This window comes from Callorhinus ursinus, unplaced genomic scaffold (genome assembly GCF_003265705.2).
Source record: "Callorhinus ursinus isolate GAN/ISIS: 27379988/994484 unplaced genomic scaffold, GSC_fseal_2.0 scaffold55, whole genome shotgun sequence".
Lineage (NCBI taxonomy): Eukaryota > Metazoa > Chordata > Mammalia > Carnivora > Otariidae > Callorhinus > Callorhinus ursinus.
Window position 1 is genome coordinate 7133435 of NW_027397117.1, and position 20447 is coordinate 7153881.

General features: G+C 44.1%; 1 protein-coding gene across 1 annotated transcript in view; it reads left to right on the forward strand.

Moving 5' to 3' along the window:
- Positions 1 to 20447, forward strand: part of GALNT17 (polypeptide N-acetylgalactosaminyltransferase 17) — a 453103-nt gene that overhangs the window by 144725 nt on the left and 287931 nt on the right. The window contains exon 2 of the mRNA XM_025864642.2: positions 15795 to 15978. Within this exon, the coding sequence (XP_025720427.1) occupies positions 15795 to 15978 (184 nt within the window). The remainder of the gene's footprint in view (positions 1 to 15794; positions 15979 to 20447) is intronic.

The window sequence follows — 20447 nt, forward strand, 5'->3', positions numbered from 1 at the left end:
CTTCTAATTTCTTTGGCTGTAGGAACTGAATTAGGGGGGATTAATATGGCAGTTAGAGAACTTTGCAGAGGAAAAGAGGTGGAATAAAATTTTGAGTCGATGATGTGTAGATCGACAGGTGAATGGAGAGACAGATAGATACAGAATATGACCCGAAAAAGAGGTAAAGGAAGACCTTTCCTGGGTTGCACTGGAGCTCAGAGCAGCCTCTCTGGGTCATAGGATTTTGAAATGGAAACAAGGAAGTTCAAGAAAGAGGAGTCTAGAGCCTTTCCTGTTGTTGTTTTTCCCTGCATGGTCTACTTTGGCTTATTTTAACCTTTTCTATTATTTTTTTTATTAAGAGACCATTCACATACCATAAAATTCACTCTGTACAAATCACCAGTATGTAATTCTAGAACAAATTCCATCGCTCCCAAAAGAAACTCCACGATGGTTAGCAGTCACTACCCATCCCACCCCAGCCCCTGGCAACCACCAATCTATTTTCTTTTTTGTCTCTGTGCAGTTGCTTCTTCTGGGCATTTCATACATATGTTATCATACAGTATCTTTGATGTTTTGTCTGGCTTTGATTTAGCATAACGTTTTCAGGGCCCATCCACATTGTAACATATCCATACTTCATTCCTTTTCACGGCTGAATAATATTCCGTTGTGCGGATGCACCACATTTGTTGATGTGTTCTACGGTGGACGGGCATGGGGATGGTCTCCGTTCTTTGGCTGATGTGAATAGGGCTGCTGTGGACATTTGGGTCCAAGTTTTTGTGTGGATATACATTGTGTATCTAGGAGGGGAATTGCCCTGGCAACTCTGTGTTTAACCTTTTGAGGAGCTGCTTTCCCTGTTCTCGAAAATGGCCGCCATCTTACATCCCTTCGGGAATATACGAGAGAACCCTTATGATTTGAGCCCCTACTGTCTGCCAAGCGCTGTGCTTTCTGTCCTCTTGGTGTGCACTCTGTTGTATGAGCTGATAAATCATTATTCCTCCTTTTCAGAATAAGAAATGGAGGCTCCAAGAGTTTAAGACAGAGAGAAAGGAGAAACGATCACCTGTGGTTATTGTTATATAACTGAGTGTGGGGCCTCGCCTAAGCCTGAAACCCTGCGATCCCAGCCCTTGGGGCTGGTGGGCAAAGTGGAGGGACATCCTGGAAAGCGGAGAAGCTGCACCCAGGGAAGCAGCCGGAAGTCTGCAGAGGGACCAGCCTCTCTGCTGCTTCTGCAGCTGGAACCAGAGCAGAAGCTAGGGAAGCCAAGAGCCTCGAAGGCCACCTGGGGCCAGGGAAGAGGATGCCTCAGATCAGAAGCAGAGGGAAAGACAGAATGGGCTGGATCCCTGACAGTGGTCCCTGGAGCCCCACCAGGTGGGAGCTGCTGGACCATCCCTAAGACCCCTGGTACATGATCTCTGCCAACTCTGTCAATCCCCACCCATACCTGCCTCACATTGGGAACCGGGCTGGTATTGATCTGTAATTTTTTTCTCATCGCTTTTCAGTTATTCTTGTCTTCTCCGTTCCTGATTTTGGCTTCGATTATCACTGTTAGTTTTGCAACGAGGAGGGGCGTGAATAAATGCGTCCCAAATGAAAGAGCTCCACGGCGCCAAGTTAAATGAGCACCTCCTGCTGGCCCTCCGGACGGAGGAAGGGCTGGTGGTGCCTCCCGCACCTGCACACCTGGGCGGATGTGCTTGCCTCACACCTCCTAGAATGTTCCAGCCCCGGCCCGAGGTGAAAAGGTCCATGCTGGGGAAAGTGGCCCGGATGGTAGAACGTGTGTGTACATTCACTGCGGCGCTTTGGGAACGGAAATTGGCATTTCCATGTCAGCCTCTCAACAAAGCTCGGGTCCTGGAGGTCATTCATTCCCCAGAAGCTTCCAGATTCTTCTCAAGCCAAGAACAATAAAGTCAGGGCGTTTTTTTTGTTTTTTTTTTTTTGTAGATCATTTCCACAAACTCTTGCCATCAAGGTCATTTTCTAAGAACTGGAGAGTAACTGGGGCACGGGGGTGTGTGTTTTCCTTTGGGCTCTTGTATCCATTTCGATCTCTGGCTAGTGAAATGTCCAGACAGTTCCATCTGCATAAACCCTCAGCCTCCGGGTAGAGACTGTTCACCGTGGTGGGACCTGGCGCTGTATGTTTCCCCATGGAATAATCACCTCTACTCTGTCTGCTTTTTGTTTTCCTCATCGGGGAACTCCAGCAAGAGAAGGAACCAAAGTCACGTGGAATAATGAGGAGCGTGTGAGATGAACTGGCAGGAGTGAAGGTGGAGAAACCTGTCCTGGTCATAGATGTCTGTGCCCCGGGGACAGTGGCCACATCCATAGCTCTGGAGCTCAGAGGAAGTCAGCTTCTTCTGTGTGTTCCCAGACAGAATTAAGACCAGTGTGTGGAAGGTAGAATGATGAGGCTGACGTTGGCTGTATTTAGAGAACATTCAACATGAACCCAATGGAGTAGGCTGGCTGGGGGCTCACAAGGGAGTTTGAACTTCTGGAGGTGTTTATTCTGGGGCTGGATTCACCCTGGAAGCAACGTGGAGGAGATACATTGCATTATGTCAAGGACCAGAGTGACCCTGGATGAGCCTAAGAGTCCGAGATTTGGGGATTCATATTTTTGGGGGGGGTATTTTGCAACTGCTGACTTTATTGAATCTCCAAGAAGTTGGGTTTTACCACTTGGACGTAGAGTGATAAATCCTAAGCTAGTGCTGACATTGCTGTATCTGGGCCCGTCCACGTAAAAAGTTTGGCCTCTTGCTTCCCTTCCCCTGGTTTGCTGTGATGCCAGAGTGCTCTGAGGTTCCCACCAGGTGGCAGGACCTCACAGTGTCCCCTGTACAGGTCACATGGAGCCACAGAACCCCCATCACAAAGACCTTTGGAAATCTACTGATTTCTAGATGCCGTCAGGTTATGCCGTGGTCTTCCTTTACTGACAGATGAGCTTTCTTGCTTGTGTCCTCATTCTGTCACATGTTTTCACACCGGGGCTGCTGAGAGAGGACCATGGAATCTGAGACGACAAGGGGTCTCAGACACTTTTCAGTCCCCATTTTACACATGTGTGTTTCGTGGCAGGAATTTGCGGGAGGCCATTGTCCCAGCAGGGCAGAGAAGGTCCTAGGATCTGAAGAACCACATCCTGTGCCTGCCAAGGCTTATTTAGTTGTTTATTTGTTTTTCTGTTAGGGTAACCCTTTTCCATTGAATAGAAGCAGCTTCACATTTCTCTGCTCTTTCTTACAGCAACTCTTTGGAAGCATTACCTGTACCTGGCCGTCTTCACGTGTTCACTGTTGTTCTCTCTCGAGCCTCCTCCAGGTTTTGGTTCCCTGAAGTTTGCCCTGCAGGATTTGCCGGCATCTCGGCATGACCACATCCATGGGGCAGCTCCCAAAAACCTACCATTTCCAGGTTTTCTGTTTCCATTCCTCTCAATTTTCTTGTAATGGCTCCTGCTTGGTGGCGTGCCCAGGGCTCAGTGGTCAGGCTTCTTTTTTCTCTGTGTATCTCCGTTGCCTAGGGGACTCCTCAAGGAATGTGTCTTTAAATTACCTTTGGACACTGGTCAGTGCCAATTTTATATTTCCAAAACTGACCTCATCCCCTATCATATGCTTGACATCTCCATTTGGATGTCTCATGGGCATGTCCAGTTCAATATGTTCCACCCAGCCAAACTCTTGAGTCTGCATCACACCCACTCATACCCAAAGATCTTTTCTTCCTCCTATTTTCCATCTTACTGAATAGCCCCGATGTCCAAAATCCCTCGTTGCTCAGGTAAAAAAAAAAATGTAAGTGAGTTATTTTTGGAGCCTCTCTTTCCCTCATGTGTCTTCAGATAAGCTGATCTAGCCTGAGTTTAGCTTGGCTGGCTTCTAAGTTGCAAAATGGATCCAGCTGTCCTATGAGACTCTCATCCTCCTTGGACCGGTGGGCCACCCGAAGCATGTTGTCACGTAGAGGCTGGGTGAAGAGGCCAATGCCAACAGTCTAAACATATTTCAAGCCTCTTCTCATATCACATTCACTAGTATCTTGTTGACCAAAGCAAGTCTCATGGCCAAGCCCACAATTAAGAGTGGGTAAGTACGCTCTGCCCAGCAAAATAGAGCCCACATTAGTGGGATGGGGATGTGTATGCTTCCCAGGGATGTGGAGGGCAGAAAGTTTGTATTTGCTGAACAAAAATCTAAAGTAGCACCTTGGAGAAACACTTAAAGGTGGAATTTACTTATACGTTAATGGGATCTTTAATCAACAGGGTCTTTTTTTTTTTTTAAGTAGAATTGCTGTTTAATAGAGGATCTCCATTTACGTGCATTTTAACCCTGTATTCCTCTCCTTTCCAGACTTCTCATCATTACCTTTTTTTGTTTTTTAATTAATTATTTATTTATATTTATTTATTTTTTAATATGTTATGTTAATCACCATACATTACATCATTAGTTTTGATGTAGTGTTCCATGATTCATTGCTTGCGTATAACACCCAGTGCTCCATGCAGAACATGTCCTATTTAATACCCATCACCAGGCTAACCCATCCCCCCAACCCCCTCCCCTCTAGAACCCTCAGTTTGTTTTTCAGAGTCCATAGTCGCTCATGGTTCATCTTCCCCTCTGATTTCCCCCGCTTTGTTCTTCCCTTCCTGCAACAGGGTCTTTTTTATGAGGAACTGGATGTTCATTTTTAAACTTGTGTTGCTTCTGACTAGCTCTTTGAGAATAGGTACTTTATTGTTTCCAGTTTCTAATAATCAATTAGAGATGGTCATGGTGGTGGTGGTAATGTTGATGGTGTTGGTGATGGAGGTGATGGTGGTGTTGATGTGGATGTTGATGGTGATGGTGATGATGTTGATGGTGATGATGGTGGTGATAACGGTGGTGCTGGTGATGGTGATGGTGGTCCTGGTGATGGTGGTGGTGATGATGATGGTGGTGATCGCGGTGGTGATGATAGTGGTGGCAGTGGTGTGTGGGTGTTAAAGGAAGGTGATGCTGATGGTTTTGAGGGGTGAAAGAGATAGCAACATTTTCCTATGGTGGTTCATTTTTGTGTTGTCTTACTCCTTCCTTATCCCTCTTCTGATTTCATAATTTATCCTCTGTGACACGACCATAGGTGTTGGCACTCAAAATCTGTGGAACTATACATATGCTATTTAAAACTTATATGCTTTTTGTAGAATTTGGTAAAGGTTAGTGTTGCTAACCTTCACTGCCCTCTCTCCCTTCTTTTTAACCCCTCTCATTGGGACTAAAATCCTAGGAGGAGGGTTCAGGGCATGAAGGGAGGAGCAGGAATGTTCTCTGATAGCTGTCAGGACGGGCAGGTGCTGAACGAAATGTGACAAATGGCATGGTCTGCAATGCCTTGAATGCATTTGACACCAGTGAATATCACAGGTCACGGCAGGGGACTTTCTCCAATTCAGCATATTTCCCACACGGCCCTGGGTCAGCTTTTTTTCCCCTTGTGTAGTTTTATAAGTGATGTGAGGCTAAGTGACACAATTAACCTGTGCAGCCAGCATCTTTCATCCATCTGCTCCAAGCAATCTCAATGATTGCCAAGCTCTTCTTTTCTTTATTTTATTAGAAATATTTTTTTCATCTACACATTCAGACATATGCATCAGCTAGAGCCTGGGCCAGGCCAGAGCCATGTGTTTATCACATCCACACTCAGGGGGATGTGTGTGCCAATGTTTGTTTGGCACAGAGAGTGAGATTCAGGCCTTGCTTGGTCTTCTTCATCACAGCATGAAATCAGAGAGTGCATTTCCTGAAGACGGGCTTGGCAACCGGAAATACATTGACCCCCGTTCTAGATCCACCTCGGACTGTTTTCAGTGATCTTAGGATCATTCATAATCCTCACTGGGCCTCCTTTTCTTATCTGCTGAATGTGGATGGGGCTATTCTGAGGATCAAATTAAATAATCTTTGTAGAGAGATTCCGGGAAGTCTGAAGTTCATAATACATGTATGATATGTCATTTTGTATAAAACTGCAGTTTGAAAATTTATGGACAGTTTGTTCCAAAGGCACTTCAAGCACATAACAATGATTCATATCTCTTGGAATTGCAAATGCTGCATGAACAGTTTGGTTAATGGGCAAAAATGTACTTCTAGTATTCTGGGCTCTCGGGGGGGGGGGGCCACATCCAAAGACCCATTAATCATCGTTTCGTTGTCTATGACAGAATCCAGCAGCAGATGACCATGAGTTATGGAGCGCATGTATGTATCACCCCCGCCAAGTTCACATCTTACAGCCCTAACCTCTAATGTGATATTGTTAGGAGGTGGGGCCTTCAGGAGGTAGTTAGGTTCAGATAAGCTAAGTGAGTAGTGCCCCCATGATGGCCCTGGTACCCTTAAAAGGAGAGGAAGATACCAGAGCTTGCTCTTGTTCCATCATGTGAGGACACAGCAAGATGGCGGTTGTCTGCAAGCCAAGAAGAGAGCCCTCCCCCAGAACCAAATATGCCAGCACCTTACTTTTGGACTTCCCAGTCTTCCAAACTAAGAAATCAATGTCTGTTGTTCAAGCCACTCGATCTATGGTAATTTGTTATAGCTGCCTGAGCAGACTAAGAAATCATGGAAAATTGGAAAATCAGAAAACATGGTCATACAGAGATGACTGAAGGAGTGGATATGTTTAGCCTGGAAAAAATATAGGGAGACAGGTCATGATAATGAAACAATACTGAAGATGATATGAAAGTATAATTATATGCATGACAGATAAGCCAGGGATGGCCTGCTGTGTCAGGTGGTGAGTTCTTTATTCCTACAGGAATATAGTAGAAACCAGGCGGCCATCTCTCTGGAGTTCCGGTGCTGGATGGGGCTGTGGAGAAATGGTTGAATTGTCCTTCCTTCCCACTCAGGATTCTGTGTTGGATCCCAGGTGTGCTGTTGCTTTTAGACATAGGCAACAATTGATTTGGTTCTCTTGCACCAAGAAGCAGCTGACATAGTTGAACTCTGGGAGTTCATTCAGGATATTAAGACTCACATAACCTTTGGACATCGTATCTGGGAAGCACTGAGAATACAGGACAGAAAATGTCAAAATCATTATAATGTAGATGTCAACAAATGTCAAGATCATCATACTAATATATGAACCGGGGATTTTATAGTGATTCGATATGAGTTCATGAAGCGGTGCTTACCGGTTTCTGATGCATCTCCAGGAGATGTCTGTATCAGCCCTAGAACATGGTAACATAGTTGGCCAGCCCAGCTTCTAATGCAGTCATTCACTTATTCTTTCATTTATTCAGTTACTTTGCTCATCCAGCTATCTGTTCCTCCATGCAACATGTATGAAGTGCTTCGTAGGTGCAGACCATGTATAAGACAGGTCTTCCTGTTTGCAGGAAGTGTGAGTGACTACTCAAGGACACGTGTGATATGACAGGAGCAACGCTGTGGTTGAGATTTCCACCAAAGAGCAGCATCTGACTTTCAGGGTAGGGTGGTGTTCGGAAAGGGTCTGTGGGATTGTGTTGAGTAGCAAGGATGACAGGCAGAGGCATGAAGGGCCAGTGACTTTTTAGAAGCATCAGAAGGCTAAATAGCTAAAATAAAGGATGTGGTGGAAGGACAGGTGGAAGATGAGGCTGGGCAGGGAGTCAAGCTAATGAGCGGCTTTGTATATTACAGGGTGATTTGGGATTTTTTTTTCTACGGTGGCAGGAATACGCTGATGAATTTTAAGCAGGGGGTGATCAGACTTGTATGTCTCACCCTGGCTCAGGCTCACTCTAAAGAGTGGGTTAGGGTTGACTGTAGTACCTCTAGGAAGAGGACTTTAGCTTGAATCCAGGCGGTGGAAGCAATGCAGAGAAGGAACAGAGTCAAGAGATACATAAGAGCGAGCCCCAAGTGTTGTTGGAGTAATGAATTAGAAAAAATACGTATATGTAAATTAAGGGAATTAACAACAACTATATATATACATATATATATATATAACACAGATATAGTTAGCATATTTGTTTAACATAAATACTGTATAATAATAATTAAAGTGATTGGTATAGTGCTTTGCATCTCACATTTGTCAGCTTAACTAATTATCCCTAATAATTGTGTCCAACATGGAGCTATCGTCTTTTGGCAATATTTCCGGGCTAGCTTTTCTTTTCTTTTCTTTTCTTTTTTAAGATTTTATTTATTTATTTGACGTAGAGAGAGAGAGCACAGGTGAGAGTCAGAGAGAGAGAGAGAGAGAGAGAGGCAGAGGGAGAGGGAGATGCAGGCTCCCTGCTGAAGCAGGGAGCCCAACTCGGGGCTCGATCTCAGGACCCCAGGATCATGACCTGAGCCGAAGACAGACGCCCCCAGACTAGCTTTTCTGTTCCACTGTTGTGCCTGTCACTTCTTGTTCTATTGTCTCACTGTCTTATCAGAGCTTTTCAGTATGTTTTACTAGCTGGTATGTTAAGGCCCTTCACGGCCCCTTTTCACATGTTTTTCAGGAGTCGTCCCTATTTAGATGTTGGTTGGGAATATATTGCTGGAATTATTGCTCACTATTCAGTTTATGGCTGCAACTTCCTGATTGTAAGTTTGACAACTCCCAAATGCTTTAGCATCATGGAGTATCTCCCTGAGACTCTGTGACCTTCAGGGGGCATCGGACCTCTGCAGAGACCCCCTAACACAGGCTCACCCAGCTAGGCCACGGGATGTGCCTGCCTCGTGGGCTGGTGTGTGTGTGTGTGTGTGTGTGTGTGTGCGCGCACGCACGCGTGTGCACACGCATGCCATGACTGCCCAGATGATGAGGAGCTTAATGAGTCGACAAGGCACCAGACTGCATTTTGCCACAGCCTCTATCTATCCTGGAGTTTGTGCGTCCGTTGTGAGTGCCATCCCTATTTCTGGAAGAATAATTCCAGTTATCTGTAAACTCATAAGTTTAAACTGTAACCCTGGAGAAAATTATGTCCTTCATTGTATGGAGGGAGGTGGGAAGGCAGCTTGATTTATAGCCGTGGTTCTTTATTTTTACTGCCACCATGGCGCCCGGGTAGCTTGGGCCCAGCCAAAGACAGACATGGGCCGAGTGATTGAGCCTTGCTGAGCGGTCATCAAGTATGAGCACCTCAGGATCCCCGGGCTCCGTGCAAGGTTCATGAAGCTTCTCTGTCATCCACAAGTGAGGTGTTGACTCAACCGGACTAGAGGGAGTTTCTAAAATTTCAAAAGTGGAGGTTATGTTAATGACTTCATGTTTGGAGAATTGGATGACTATTTGAGAGAAAAAAAAGTATATCTAGAGCCTTGCTTCCCAGTGTATATGTAGAATTTCCTCCCAGTGACTATGCCACTTGAATTATTATTGCTTTATTTTTGAACTTAATATTGGCAAGGGCAACCTCTCTCACTTTTCTTTTTTTTTCTTTTTAAATCTATGCTTTCTGGCCTCTGTGTTCTTGTGGGGTAATTTTAGAATTTTTGTTATGTTCCTGAAAAAAAATCTCATTTGGAGTTATATTTAACCTATACATTAAAGAGTTGAAGTATGTGTCTTCATAGCATTCCACCTAGTACTTCAAAAACGTCTCTCTCTCTCTCTATGCTGAGCTAGATATGTCTCATTTTATTCCCTTCAGTAGAATTTTATACTTTTCTTCCTATTGGTTAAAGTTCCTTCTAGATATACTGCAATATTTGTTATTTTTATAAATATCACTTTTTTTTTACATTATATATTCTAGTGGGTTATTACTGGAATACAAAACACTGGTAACACAGGGCCCGTCAAACGTGCTCCAGCCCAGGGGTCCTGACTGAGGAGTGAAATTGCCTCCCGCCCCTTTTCTTTTCTGTCCTGGGGATGCCTACTTCATCGACATGGCGGTCTTCGAGGGCACCAGGGCCCACCCCATGGCCAAACCAAATGGCCTTTTTTAGGCTTGATTTCCCTGTGACATTCATCAGTGTAGACTTTCTTCTTTATGACTATAAATACAATGACCCTATGTAGTTTTCATTGCTCTTCTCTTAGTAGATTTTTGTCTCATGGATATTTAGTGTTCTTTCTCGACATCAACTTTGTTATAGATGGCTCCGAGTTGAATCTCCAGATCTTTCTCTACTCATCCATATATTCAACAGTTTTTAGGAGCTTCCTGTGTGTCGGGCACTGGGGTGACCACACCCCTGCCCTTCAGGGGAGGGTGTAGACGTGGTACCGTGGGAGAAGTCATTCCCCCGGGGCTAGGTGGGATGCTGTGTGTGTCAGGATCCCAGCAGGAAACAGACAGCATACCCAGAAGAGGTGATGGAAGAGTCTAGCAAAATATTTACCGAGGCTCAGAGATCAACAAGAATGACAAGGGATGGTGACTCCCCTAGGGCTAGCAACAGAGGAGGAAGAAGTTGGCATGCCAGGCGTGAAGGAGGAGGTGGGGGGAGTGGTTAACAGAACACAGGTCTGGATGTAACCCCAGGCAAACCCTAGGAGAGGGCTGCCTCATAGCAACATCGGCAAAGAGAAGGTGACCCAACCACTTCCCCTTCGGGAGTAAGCTGGGGGAGGACACACTCCAACCTCTTTCTCTCTCCATCCATCAGTCTCCTCCAGGTGGCTCCTGTTGGTTGGCTCCAACCCAAAGCCCTTGATGCTATCTCTATAGGTCTGTCTCCTGGGATGTGAAGCAGGTGAAGATGGTGGACAGTGGATCTGGAGAGAAACATGAACAATATGTGGTAGAGGTGCTATGGGATGACCGAGCTCAATTTGCTCTCGCTCTCTTTATCTTCACCTTCTTGCCTCTTAGCTCCCCCTTGGCTCTGCAGTCTTTAGGTAAAATAACTCAGAAGGCCTTGCCTGAAGATAGAGGGAATGATGCATCTTCCCAGGCCCAGTGCCAAGCAACCACTCCTCTTTCCCTCTTTTCTTCTTCTTCTTCCCTCTGCCAATTGGGACTTCCAGACCAACAAATACATTTTGGTCTGCAGTGGCTACAATTGCTTCTGACCAGATTGTAAAAGGCACTTTCAGAAGAGAAGGTTCCCGGGTGCATGGAGTCATCCCAGCTGGCTCCAGGGGCGACTTTTCCTGGCTAAGTGAAGACCAACTTGAGCCTTGTTGATGATCTTGAATTCTTGTTTATCTTTGCCAGTAGTTTCTGGGGCCTGCTAAGTAAGCACATTAAAATGCCAGTGAAAATTTTTGCTGCTTTGTTGAACCTTGCTGGCAGATTCAATTGGGGGGAAAATGGGAACACATGGACCACAAAATATATAATTCATAGTTGTCACATTGCACTGTGAAGAATGATCTTTTTCGAGGCTGCTAAGTGGGTGCCTTCCATAATGGAAGAAATAATGCCACAGAAAGGGGAAAAAAAAATCTCACTGGGAACCGTCATTCCCTTTGTGTTCTTGGTGGGATTAGCATGCGTTCCTAGTCTTAATTCCTGTGCCATTTTAAATTGAATTCCTTCCCTGGCCCTTCTGCCTGCGTTGGAAAGGCTGCCCATGGAAGCTGCTGGGCAAACACAGCTGAGATGCCTTTTAGCTCTGAGGTGGCATTTAATGGCCAAAAGGAGGCCTTTGTCATCAAGGGAAGAAAAAGATGTGCTAACCAAACCAAACAGATGAGGTAAGAGGAAGAATCAGATGTTTTCTACTGAAACTGCTCAGTTAAATTAAAAGTCAGTTCATGTCCCATTCCAGTGGTTTCCTTCCTTGACCCTTGGGCTCCATGCTGGCAGGAAAACTGTGGAAGGCTGAGTTTGTGACCTACTGAGAAAAAGGGAAAATCCAGGTGAATGAGCAGAAGTGCATAAGACAAGGAGAAAAAAACCCACTGTCAGTAGTCCCTGCATGAATTTTTTTAATATGCAAAATGCCATCCATTATATATATCACATACATGTCAGGTGATAATTCTATAATGAATTATTATGGAATTGAATGAATGAATGAATGAATGAATGAATCCTCCTAGCTTTCTAATGGAGCATTATCAGGACCTTTGAGGTCCTTTGTGTGTCTTTCCCAAGGATGATCTAGTCTCTTTTTTGCAGTTGTTTCTGGTTTCACTCCATGAGTTTATATCTCTGAACTATGTTTTGATTAGCTTTTGAAACTTTGTATAAATGGAATTATATGAATTAGTGCTTGCTTTTCACTTGACATTGCATCTCTGAGATTCATCCATTTATTGGCAAGTAATTCATTTTCATTGCTATACAATATCGTCTTAATGAGTTCACTATCATTAATTTATCACCATCATGTTTTGCATGCTGGGTTCTTTCTTCCTGAAGAATTTCCTGGATACAACATTTGTGTGTGTTGAGGTTGGAAGGAATGTCTTCCATTTCCATTACTTTTGGAAGGTCACATAATTAATCCTCCCGAGCCTCCATTTCGTGATCTCAAAAGTGATCCCGGTAACATCAACCTTTCCTGTTTAATACAGAAATGGATATAAAACCATTAAAAAAATTAAAGCCTAAACAGTGATCATTAGTGGATGGAGAGAGGGTGGTTGAATGGATCTATGAAGATAAGCAAGAAACTTAACCACTTGGTTCATACTGAGATATTTCTCCATTCCTTTAAGTCTTAGTTCCTTGAAGTCTTGAGCTTCACTGAAGTGTAGCTTCAGTGAGAGAGCCCGTGTACAGAGTGGAGAAGATATAAGTTTTGAAGGATGCAGTTCCTACTCTAAATATGTTGAAATTCCTGAGCATCATCTGTCTTTCTCCTTCTTGCTGCTCGACCTCTGCCCCCAGCCCGCCACCCCTACCCTCCCTCATGGCTACAGCCCCTGCCAGGCTGTGGCTTCCTGGCTCATATCTTGGCCTTCGTCTTCCATCTTAACTTCCATTCTCGTGGGTTTCAGTTCCCCACTGGACCGCTGACTCTGTCGGAATGTTCCATGGGTGCCCTGTAGACTACCTGTGCAAAGTGGAACTCATCTTCTCAAACCCGCTTCTGACTGCACCATCTTTGGGAGCAGTGTTCTCACCTGGTCCTCACACTGGAAGCCGGGCTCACTCACTTCTTCCTGCTCTCTCCCACCCTGACACCGTCTGTCTCTGCCTTGTGGCAGTGTCTCTTAAATACTTCTCCAAACTCTCCTCTCCTTTGGTCACTATTACCACTGCCTTAAAATGAGGCCCCTATCCTCTCTTGTCAGCTGCTGCACGAGTCCTGGAATTGGTCTCCTTATTTGTCACAGAGGCGAGGTTTTTGTCCTCCTTTGAGTCTCTTAACTATACCCAGAATCCCGGTCTGTCTTCCTTTACCAGCCATGGAACTTTGACCAAGTTACTACAGTCTCAGACTCAGTGTCCTCATTTGTCAGAGATCAAAATAATACCTTCCTCAGAGGTTTGTCAGGAGAGTCGACAAAACGGTAATACACTCCACGTAAAGCACTTAGCGGGGTACCCAGCACGTGGGAGAGCGCCTCCATAGATGGTGGCTGTCTGGGGTCTGTCCCGTTCCCTCAGATCGTGTTCCTTTCCTTCTCTGTGCTTTAGGCACCTGTCACTTAGAGATAAGAGTCTAACAACCTCAAGGGAATAAGGGCCACATAATGACTTTGGCCTTGGTGGGATTCTTCCTCCATTAAAAAATGGTATTAAGAATTATATTTTGTGACTATGTTCTGATTTTAAGAGAACTTAAAACATTTTTTGTTTTAGTAGATTCACAAGTTTATGCACATAGCGCCGCAATCTAACTCCAGAACATTATCATCACCCAAAAAGACACCCCATACACATTAAAAGTCACTCCCCATTTCCTCCCCCAGTCCCATCAGCCCAAAACAGATACTGATCTACTTTCTGTCTCTGGAGATTTGCCTGTTCTGTGCATTTCATATAAATAGAATCACACAATATGTGGTCTTTCCTGACCAGCATTGTTTACTTGGCATCATCATGTTTTCAGAGTTCATCCACGTCATAGTGTGTATCACTACTTCCTTCTTTTTTATTGCTAAATAATGTCTCATGGTATGGTTTTACATTTTGTTTATTCATTCATCAGTTGATAGACATTCAGCTAATATGAATAATGCTCCTATGAACATTTCTGTGTAAGTTTTTGTGTGGGCAGACCTTTTCATTTCTCTTGGGTATATACCCAGGAATGGAGTTGCTGGGTCATATGGTAAAACAATGCTTAGCATTTTGAAGAACTACCAAACTATTTTCCAAAGTCGTTGCACTGTCTTACATTCCTACTAGTAATGTTCTGTGACAAGTGATTTTAAAACCCAGCACATGTATTTGCGCTTGACATGGGAGGAGTTCTTATAGATTTTTGAGCATTGTGAAGGTGACATTATTGGAATGTTTGTGGCACATTGATGTGGAACGAGAATTCAAAGCCCAGGAAGCAGGTGGGAAATGTTGGAAAAATCTAATGCGCAGCTGAGGGTGCCTCTATCAGGATGATGGCAGGCAGAAAAGATGTCAGGCGGAAAAGATGTCAGGGTTCCTGGAGCTCAGAGTGGACAGTGGAAATGATTCTCAGGTAGAAAAATGATGTTCACCTGAGACCAATTCTGAGATGCTTGCTCGACCTTTGCTTTTTGATCTTGGTATCACGGAAATACATTTCTGTTTTCAGAGAAGCAGGCCAAGTCTTGCCATTATGTGATAGAGTGCTGTTCTGTGATGGGAGCAGAGTTGTTGGCCTTTGACTGGTCTGGGGGTGCCTTTCTGGGAGGTTCGAATCATCCTCAGCTCTGTGGGCTGCCCCTCATGAAAGCGGAGGGCACTGTTTACATCTCCGCTCCATGTTCTTCCTGCCAGTAGGAGCAATGGGACTTGTGTGGATAAAGTGTTTTGTGTGTGTGCGTGCGCGTGTGCACATGCTCGTGGGTGTGCCAAGTAACTTAGCTTGAGCATTCAAAAGGGAATGAGAGCCCTTAACAGCAAAAGTTTTCTAGCCCAGAAGTAAAACCTCCCATAACTCTTGGATTCCAGAATTGCCCATCAAGCTGTTTATTGTATAATGGAACAGTAGGTATAAAGCTGCCACCATCCTGGGAACTTGCTATTGCTCAGTGAGGCTTGTTACAGAGGCCTCCTACTCCACTTGGCATGGTTATCACCCTTGTGGGGTTTTTTTTTCCCCCCTCTGTGATTTATTCTCAAACATTCTATATTTCTGTTTGCCATTTAGATGAAATTTAAATAAAACCATTAGGTAAAGAACTGTGTCAGGTTGTTACACGCTTTAAACTCATGATAAAATCAATCTGTATGTCATTCTCTGTTCAAATGACGGAAAAGCACCCTTGGTTTGGCCGTTCCTTGTGACTGGCTGTTCTTTTTTTATGTCGTGCGCGTAGCTCGTGGAATGGAATATCAAGGCTTGTTGTTGCCCCACGGGGAAAGGAAAACAGGCCTGGCTGATAGCCCCACGTCTGTTCCATTCTCTGTGTCCTTCCTGGTCTGCATTTGTCCCAGTTTAGGCAGTCCCTCCCTTTTGTAGACCCCCATCCACTCAGTTCCCCAGAGGAGGGAGAAGCTCCTTACTGGATATTAAACTTAGTCCCAGAACTCTCAGTTGCCCCGACCTTCCTCCTAATATGATTGTGTTCAGGGCACATTGCTGGACTGCTCTATCGAGCAAGTAATTACCCATGACAGGTAACGTTAGACTTGCCACTGACGCATATATCCGAGCTTGAGTGACATAGCCTGATGTGGTGGCTTTCAAATAATTGTTTTTCCTTCCTTTTTCTAGGCTTATCCAAATCCCTTGGGCTTATTGAAGGTTATGGTGGGCGAGGCAAAGGGGGCCTTCCTGCTACCCTTTCCCCGGCTGAAGAAGAGAAAGCCAAGGGACCCCACGAGAAGTATGGCTACAATTCCTACCTCAGTGAAAAAATTTCACTGGATCGTTCCATTCCGGATTATCGTCCCACCAAGTAAGTTGTGATCCAGTCGTTCAGAGCGGCTTGCTACATCACAGGATGGGTGCAGACCCGAGTCTAGGACATGTTCTCAGGTCCTTTGTGACTAGCAGAGGGGCTTCTGTCTTACTTAGTGTCCTTCACAGTCAACAAACGGAGTACTGTGGATTATGAAATATTATCTAAATAAAGTCTTGACATTTCTATAAAAGTAATCCGGAAACACATAGGAAGGTCCTCCATACAAAAAGTCTTAAGTAAAACACAAAACTCGCCATGATCTCATTACCTAGAGACAGCAGGCAGTCAAATTTTGGCATTTTGTGTTTGAGTCAATTTTCTATACAGATTGTGAGCATGTGATGTATTGTTTGTTTCTTTCTTCCATTTACTATTTCATGAGCGCTTGCTGTCATTAATTATGATTAACGCTGATCGTTATGACCATTTTGCATCATTATTTCCATTGTTGGAAATTCAGAGTATTACCAGTTTGTCATTATTATAAATAACCATTTGATGAATATCTTCTCACTCACATCCTCGTGTGTCGTGATTTGGTATTTATTTTCTCAGGCCACACTTCTAAAAGTATAATGCTTATGCCATATCGTAGGAGTACTCTGGAGGCTCTAGATACATCTTGGGATACTGTCCTCCAGAAAGTTGATGGCAATCCTCACTCTTGTTGGAATCTTACTTGATCCTTCCCAAACTGGGTACTCGTGCTTCAAAAACGCTTTGCCAAGCTGATGGGTGAGAAAGTGCATTCCATGATTGTTTGAGCTTCCACTGTTTAGTTTGAGAGTGTTACCTTTTAACCAATTTGTTTAGCTCTTTTGTCTCAGGAAAGGTCTTTGTTCTGCGGGCTCAGATTTAAGAATTATTTGTTTTCTCCTTGGGGAATGGAGAAGAGGGATTGGTCATAGAATCAAGACGCTGGAGGAGAACCTATTTTCTAGGCAGGCGTCCACATTGGCTTAACAGGGTTCTTTGTTTTCGGTTAAGAGTTGTAGTGTCTCTTTTTTTCCAATTTCGAGTGTGTCCTTTGCTTAGAGTAGATTATTTCTTTTTCAAATGGATTTTGGGCATATCAGTTAAGTATCCTGGTTACTGAGAAAAATAGATTCAAGATAAAGAAAATTATCTTAAATGGATTTAAAATTGCAGCATTAGCCAAGGAACCTGCTAAATCTCTCTCTGCCTAATAAACATATATTTATTTTGAATCACTAGGAAAATATACATCACCCCTGTTGGAAGCTATTTTGCGTTCCTGGACTTTGGCTCTCAAACACATCTGGCTGTTTTCATTTCCTGGTGCTCTCTGATTAGCCTTTCTTATTTGGACATTGGCAAATAAACAGAGCCATATATATATATTTTTTTTTTTTTGCCTGCCTTTGAGAATGAAAATGTTTCCAACACGGAGCTTACTGAAGTGGGTCAGTTGAACACATATTAGGAGCACCTATTATGTGCCAGATGGTTTTCACCACACTAGAGGCAGGACATTGGAAAAGACACAGCCCTTGCCTACTGCTTATCTAGGGAGGGAGGCAGACTTATAGACAGGGTGATTTGGCACACTATGGTCTATGTGGTGTGTGTCAAGCCAGAGATAAATGCAGCCTGTGTGGGGAGGATCTGGAAAGTTTCCCGCTTGAGATGATGCCTGAGTCTGATCTAGAAGGGTCATTAAGGGTTGGGAAATGGACGAAAGGAGGAGAATAGGGATGGACCAGGCAGGGGGGCAGCAAGAGCAGAGTTGGGGGCAAATAAAAACATGGTGTACTTGGGGTTGGGGGGATGCATAGCTCAACGTGCTCTATAAGTTAGCATGGTGTCTTGAACTTCCTACTTGTATCTGGCCCTTCCTGGCACTTTACTAGGATGATAGTAAAGAACCAGAGACGATGGTAACTTATAAGGGACGACTAAACAGGTTAGGGGATGACTGCAGGGAAGAAACACCTACAAAATTTTGGAAGGCGGACAGAGGGGGAATGAATCGTAACTGACAGCAGACTGGATGAGGCTGGGACCCAGTCTCCTGCCTATGGTGGGAAGACCTGAAGAATGCAGCCTGGTCACACCTCAGAACCCCAGAGACCTGGGCATTGGAGGTTCTGGGTACTTCCAATGGCTGGGAAGTAGGTTTGAAAAGAAGGATTTCATCTGTACCCCCAGATTCTGTCTCCAACACTGCACCTGGCAGACTATGGGAGATTTGCTCTCCGGAAAGGTGAACTCTGGGCTTGAGTTCGTAAGATGTAGCCTAGGACAGATGGCAAGACTGCAGTGTCATTACCCCTCCAGGCTTGTACACCCCTGTAAATCAGTACTTGGAAGAATCTACTCTTGAAGCAACCAGCCTAAGAAAAGGCTAAGAGATGTGGCAGTTGGCCCCCCTCCCCAAATGTCTGAGTTCTGCTATTAGTAAGGCATGGCTGTTGTGAAACTCCATTTGTCTCCACATAGCTGTCTCACTCTGAAAAAAGAAAGAAGAGCCAGGATCCCTGGACATCCCCAGAGTGTCTTGGTTACAATAGCCTTAACAACAGCGACAACAGGGGGCGCCTGGGTGGCTCAGTTGTTAGGTGTCTGCCTTCAGCTCAGGTCACCATCCCAGGTGAGAATAGAAAAGAAGTCTTGGGAGTTACGAATAAGATAGGAATAAATCAACAAAAGAGTGGAAGATAGCGCTGAGAAAAATATCTGACAGATCAAAAAAAAAGAAAAATGGGTGAGAAAAATTAAAGCAGTGGGATCAGTTCAGTAGGTCCAACATTAACTGATAGGAGTATTGGAGACAACAGAGAACGTGGAGAGAAGAAAATCACCAGATCAATGATGGAGCACAATTTCCCGGGACTGTGGGACATGAGCTTTCAGGTTAGAAGGTCCCACCCTGTGTCTAGGGGATGAATGAAAAGAGAAATTAAGCCCACATCACCAAGTGTATTTATGTTTCTTTGTACAACTCCTCAGAGCCACCCTCTATTTTCTAGCTGGCATGCTGTCTGATTCGTGAATCATTTAGTAAAGCCAGTTAAATTCTCAAGTTTTATTTTATTTATTTATTTAAAGATCTATTTATTTATTTATTGAGAGAGAGCACGTGTGCACATGTCAGCGGGGGTAGACCGGAGGAAAAGAGGAAGAAGGAGAGAACCCTCAAGCAGACTCCCTGTTGAATGTAGAGCCCAGAGTGGGGCTTGATCCCAGGACCCTGAGATCATGACCTGAGCTGAAATCAAGAGTCAGATGCTTAACGAACTGAGCCACCCAGGTACCCCTGATCTTCAAATTAAAAAAAAAAATGTAAATGTAAAATTTCAAAACAAGTAAATGTATTACATGTAAATAGGGTCTTCACAATTGTACCTTCCCTGCATCTGTTTTCAGGAAGCTACTCAAGGATATGCTCCAGTAAAACAAGGGAGTAAAGTAAGAAAGAGAATGATAATAGTATTGAAGAAAGAGGGGACTCCGACAGGAGCATACAAAAGGCAGATCCTGGGAAGCTGATGAAGGGATGCTCCAGGGTAACATTTCAGGGTGACAGCTGTGTGGCAGGTCAAGAGAACACCCATTCCACACTGGAACAGGAGGATGGAGGGCTGTATGAGGTAGGTCACCAAAGGAGGCCAGGGGACAGAAGAGCTTGAGTACCTAGTGTTTTTGATGGCATCCAGAATTATTATTATCATTATTATTGAAGCATAATTGACATACAACCTTATATTAGTTTCAGGTGTGCAATGTAATGATTTGATGTTTGTCTACATTGTGGAATGATCACAAGTCTAGTTAACGTCTGTCAGTACACGTAGTTACAGGTTGTTTTTTTCCTGTCATGAGAACCTTTGAGATCTACTAGCTTAGTAACTTTCACAGGTGTAATACAGTATTATTAACTAGAGTCACCATGCTGTACATGACATCCCTAGGACTTATTTATTTTATAACCAGAAGTTTCTTCCTCTTGACTCCTTTCATCCATTTGGCCTACTCCCCACCCCCTGCCTCTGGCAACTACCAGTCTGTTCTCTGTAGCAATGAGCTCATTTTGTTTGTTTTTAGATTCCACAGATTTGTCTTTCTCTGTTTGACATTTCACTTAGTCTAACACCCTCAAGGTCCATCCATGTTGTCACAAATGGCAGGATTTCATTCTTTTTTATAGTAGAATAGGAATCCATTTTGTGTGTGTGTGTGTGTGTGTGTGTGTGTGTATCACATTTTCTTTATTCACTCATCCACTGATGGACATTTAGATTGTTTCCATTTCTTGGGTTTTGTGAATAATACTGCAATTCTGAACATGGGGGTGCAGATATCTTCAAATTAGTGTTTTCCTTTTTTTTTTTTTGGATAAATACCCAAAAGTGGGATTGCTGGATCATATGGTAGTTCTGTTTTTTTTACTTTTTTAAGGCACTTCCATACTGTTTTCCATAGTGGTTACACCAGTTTGCATT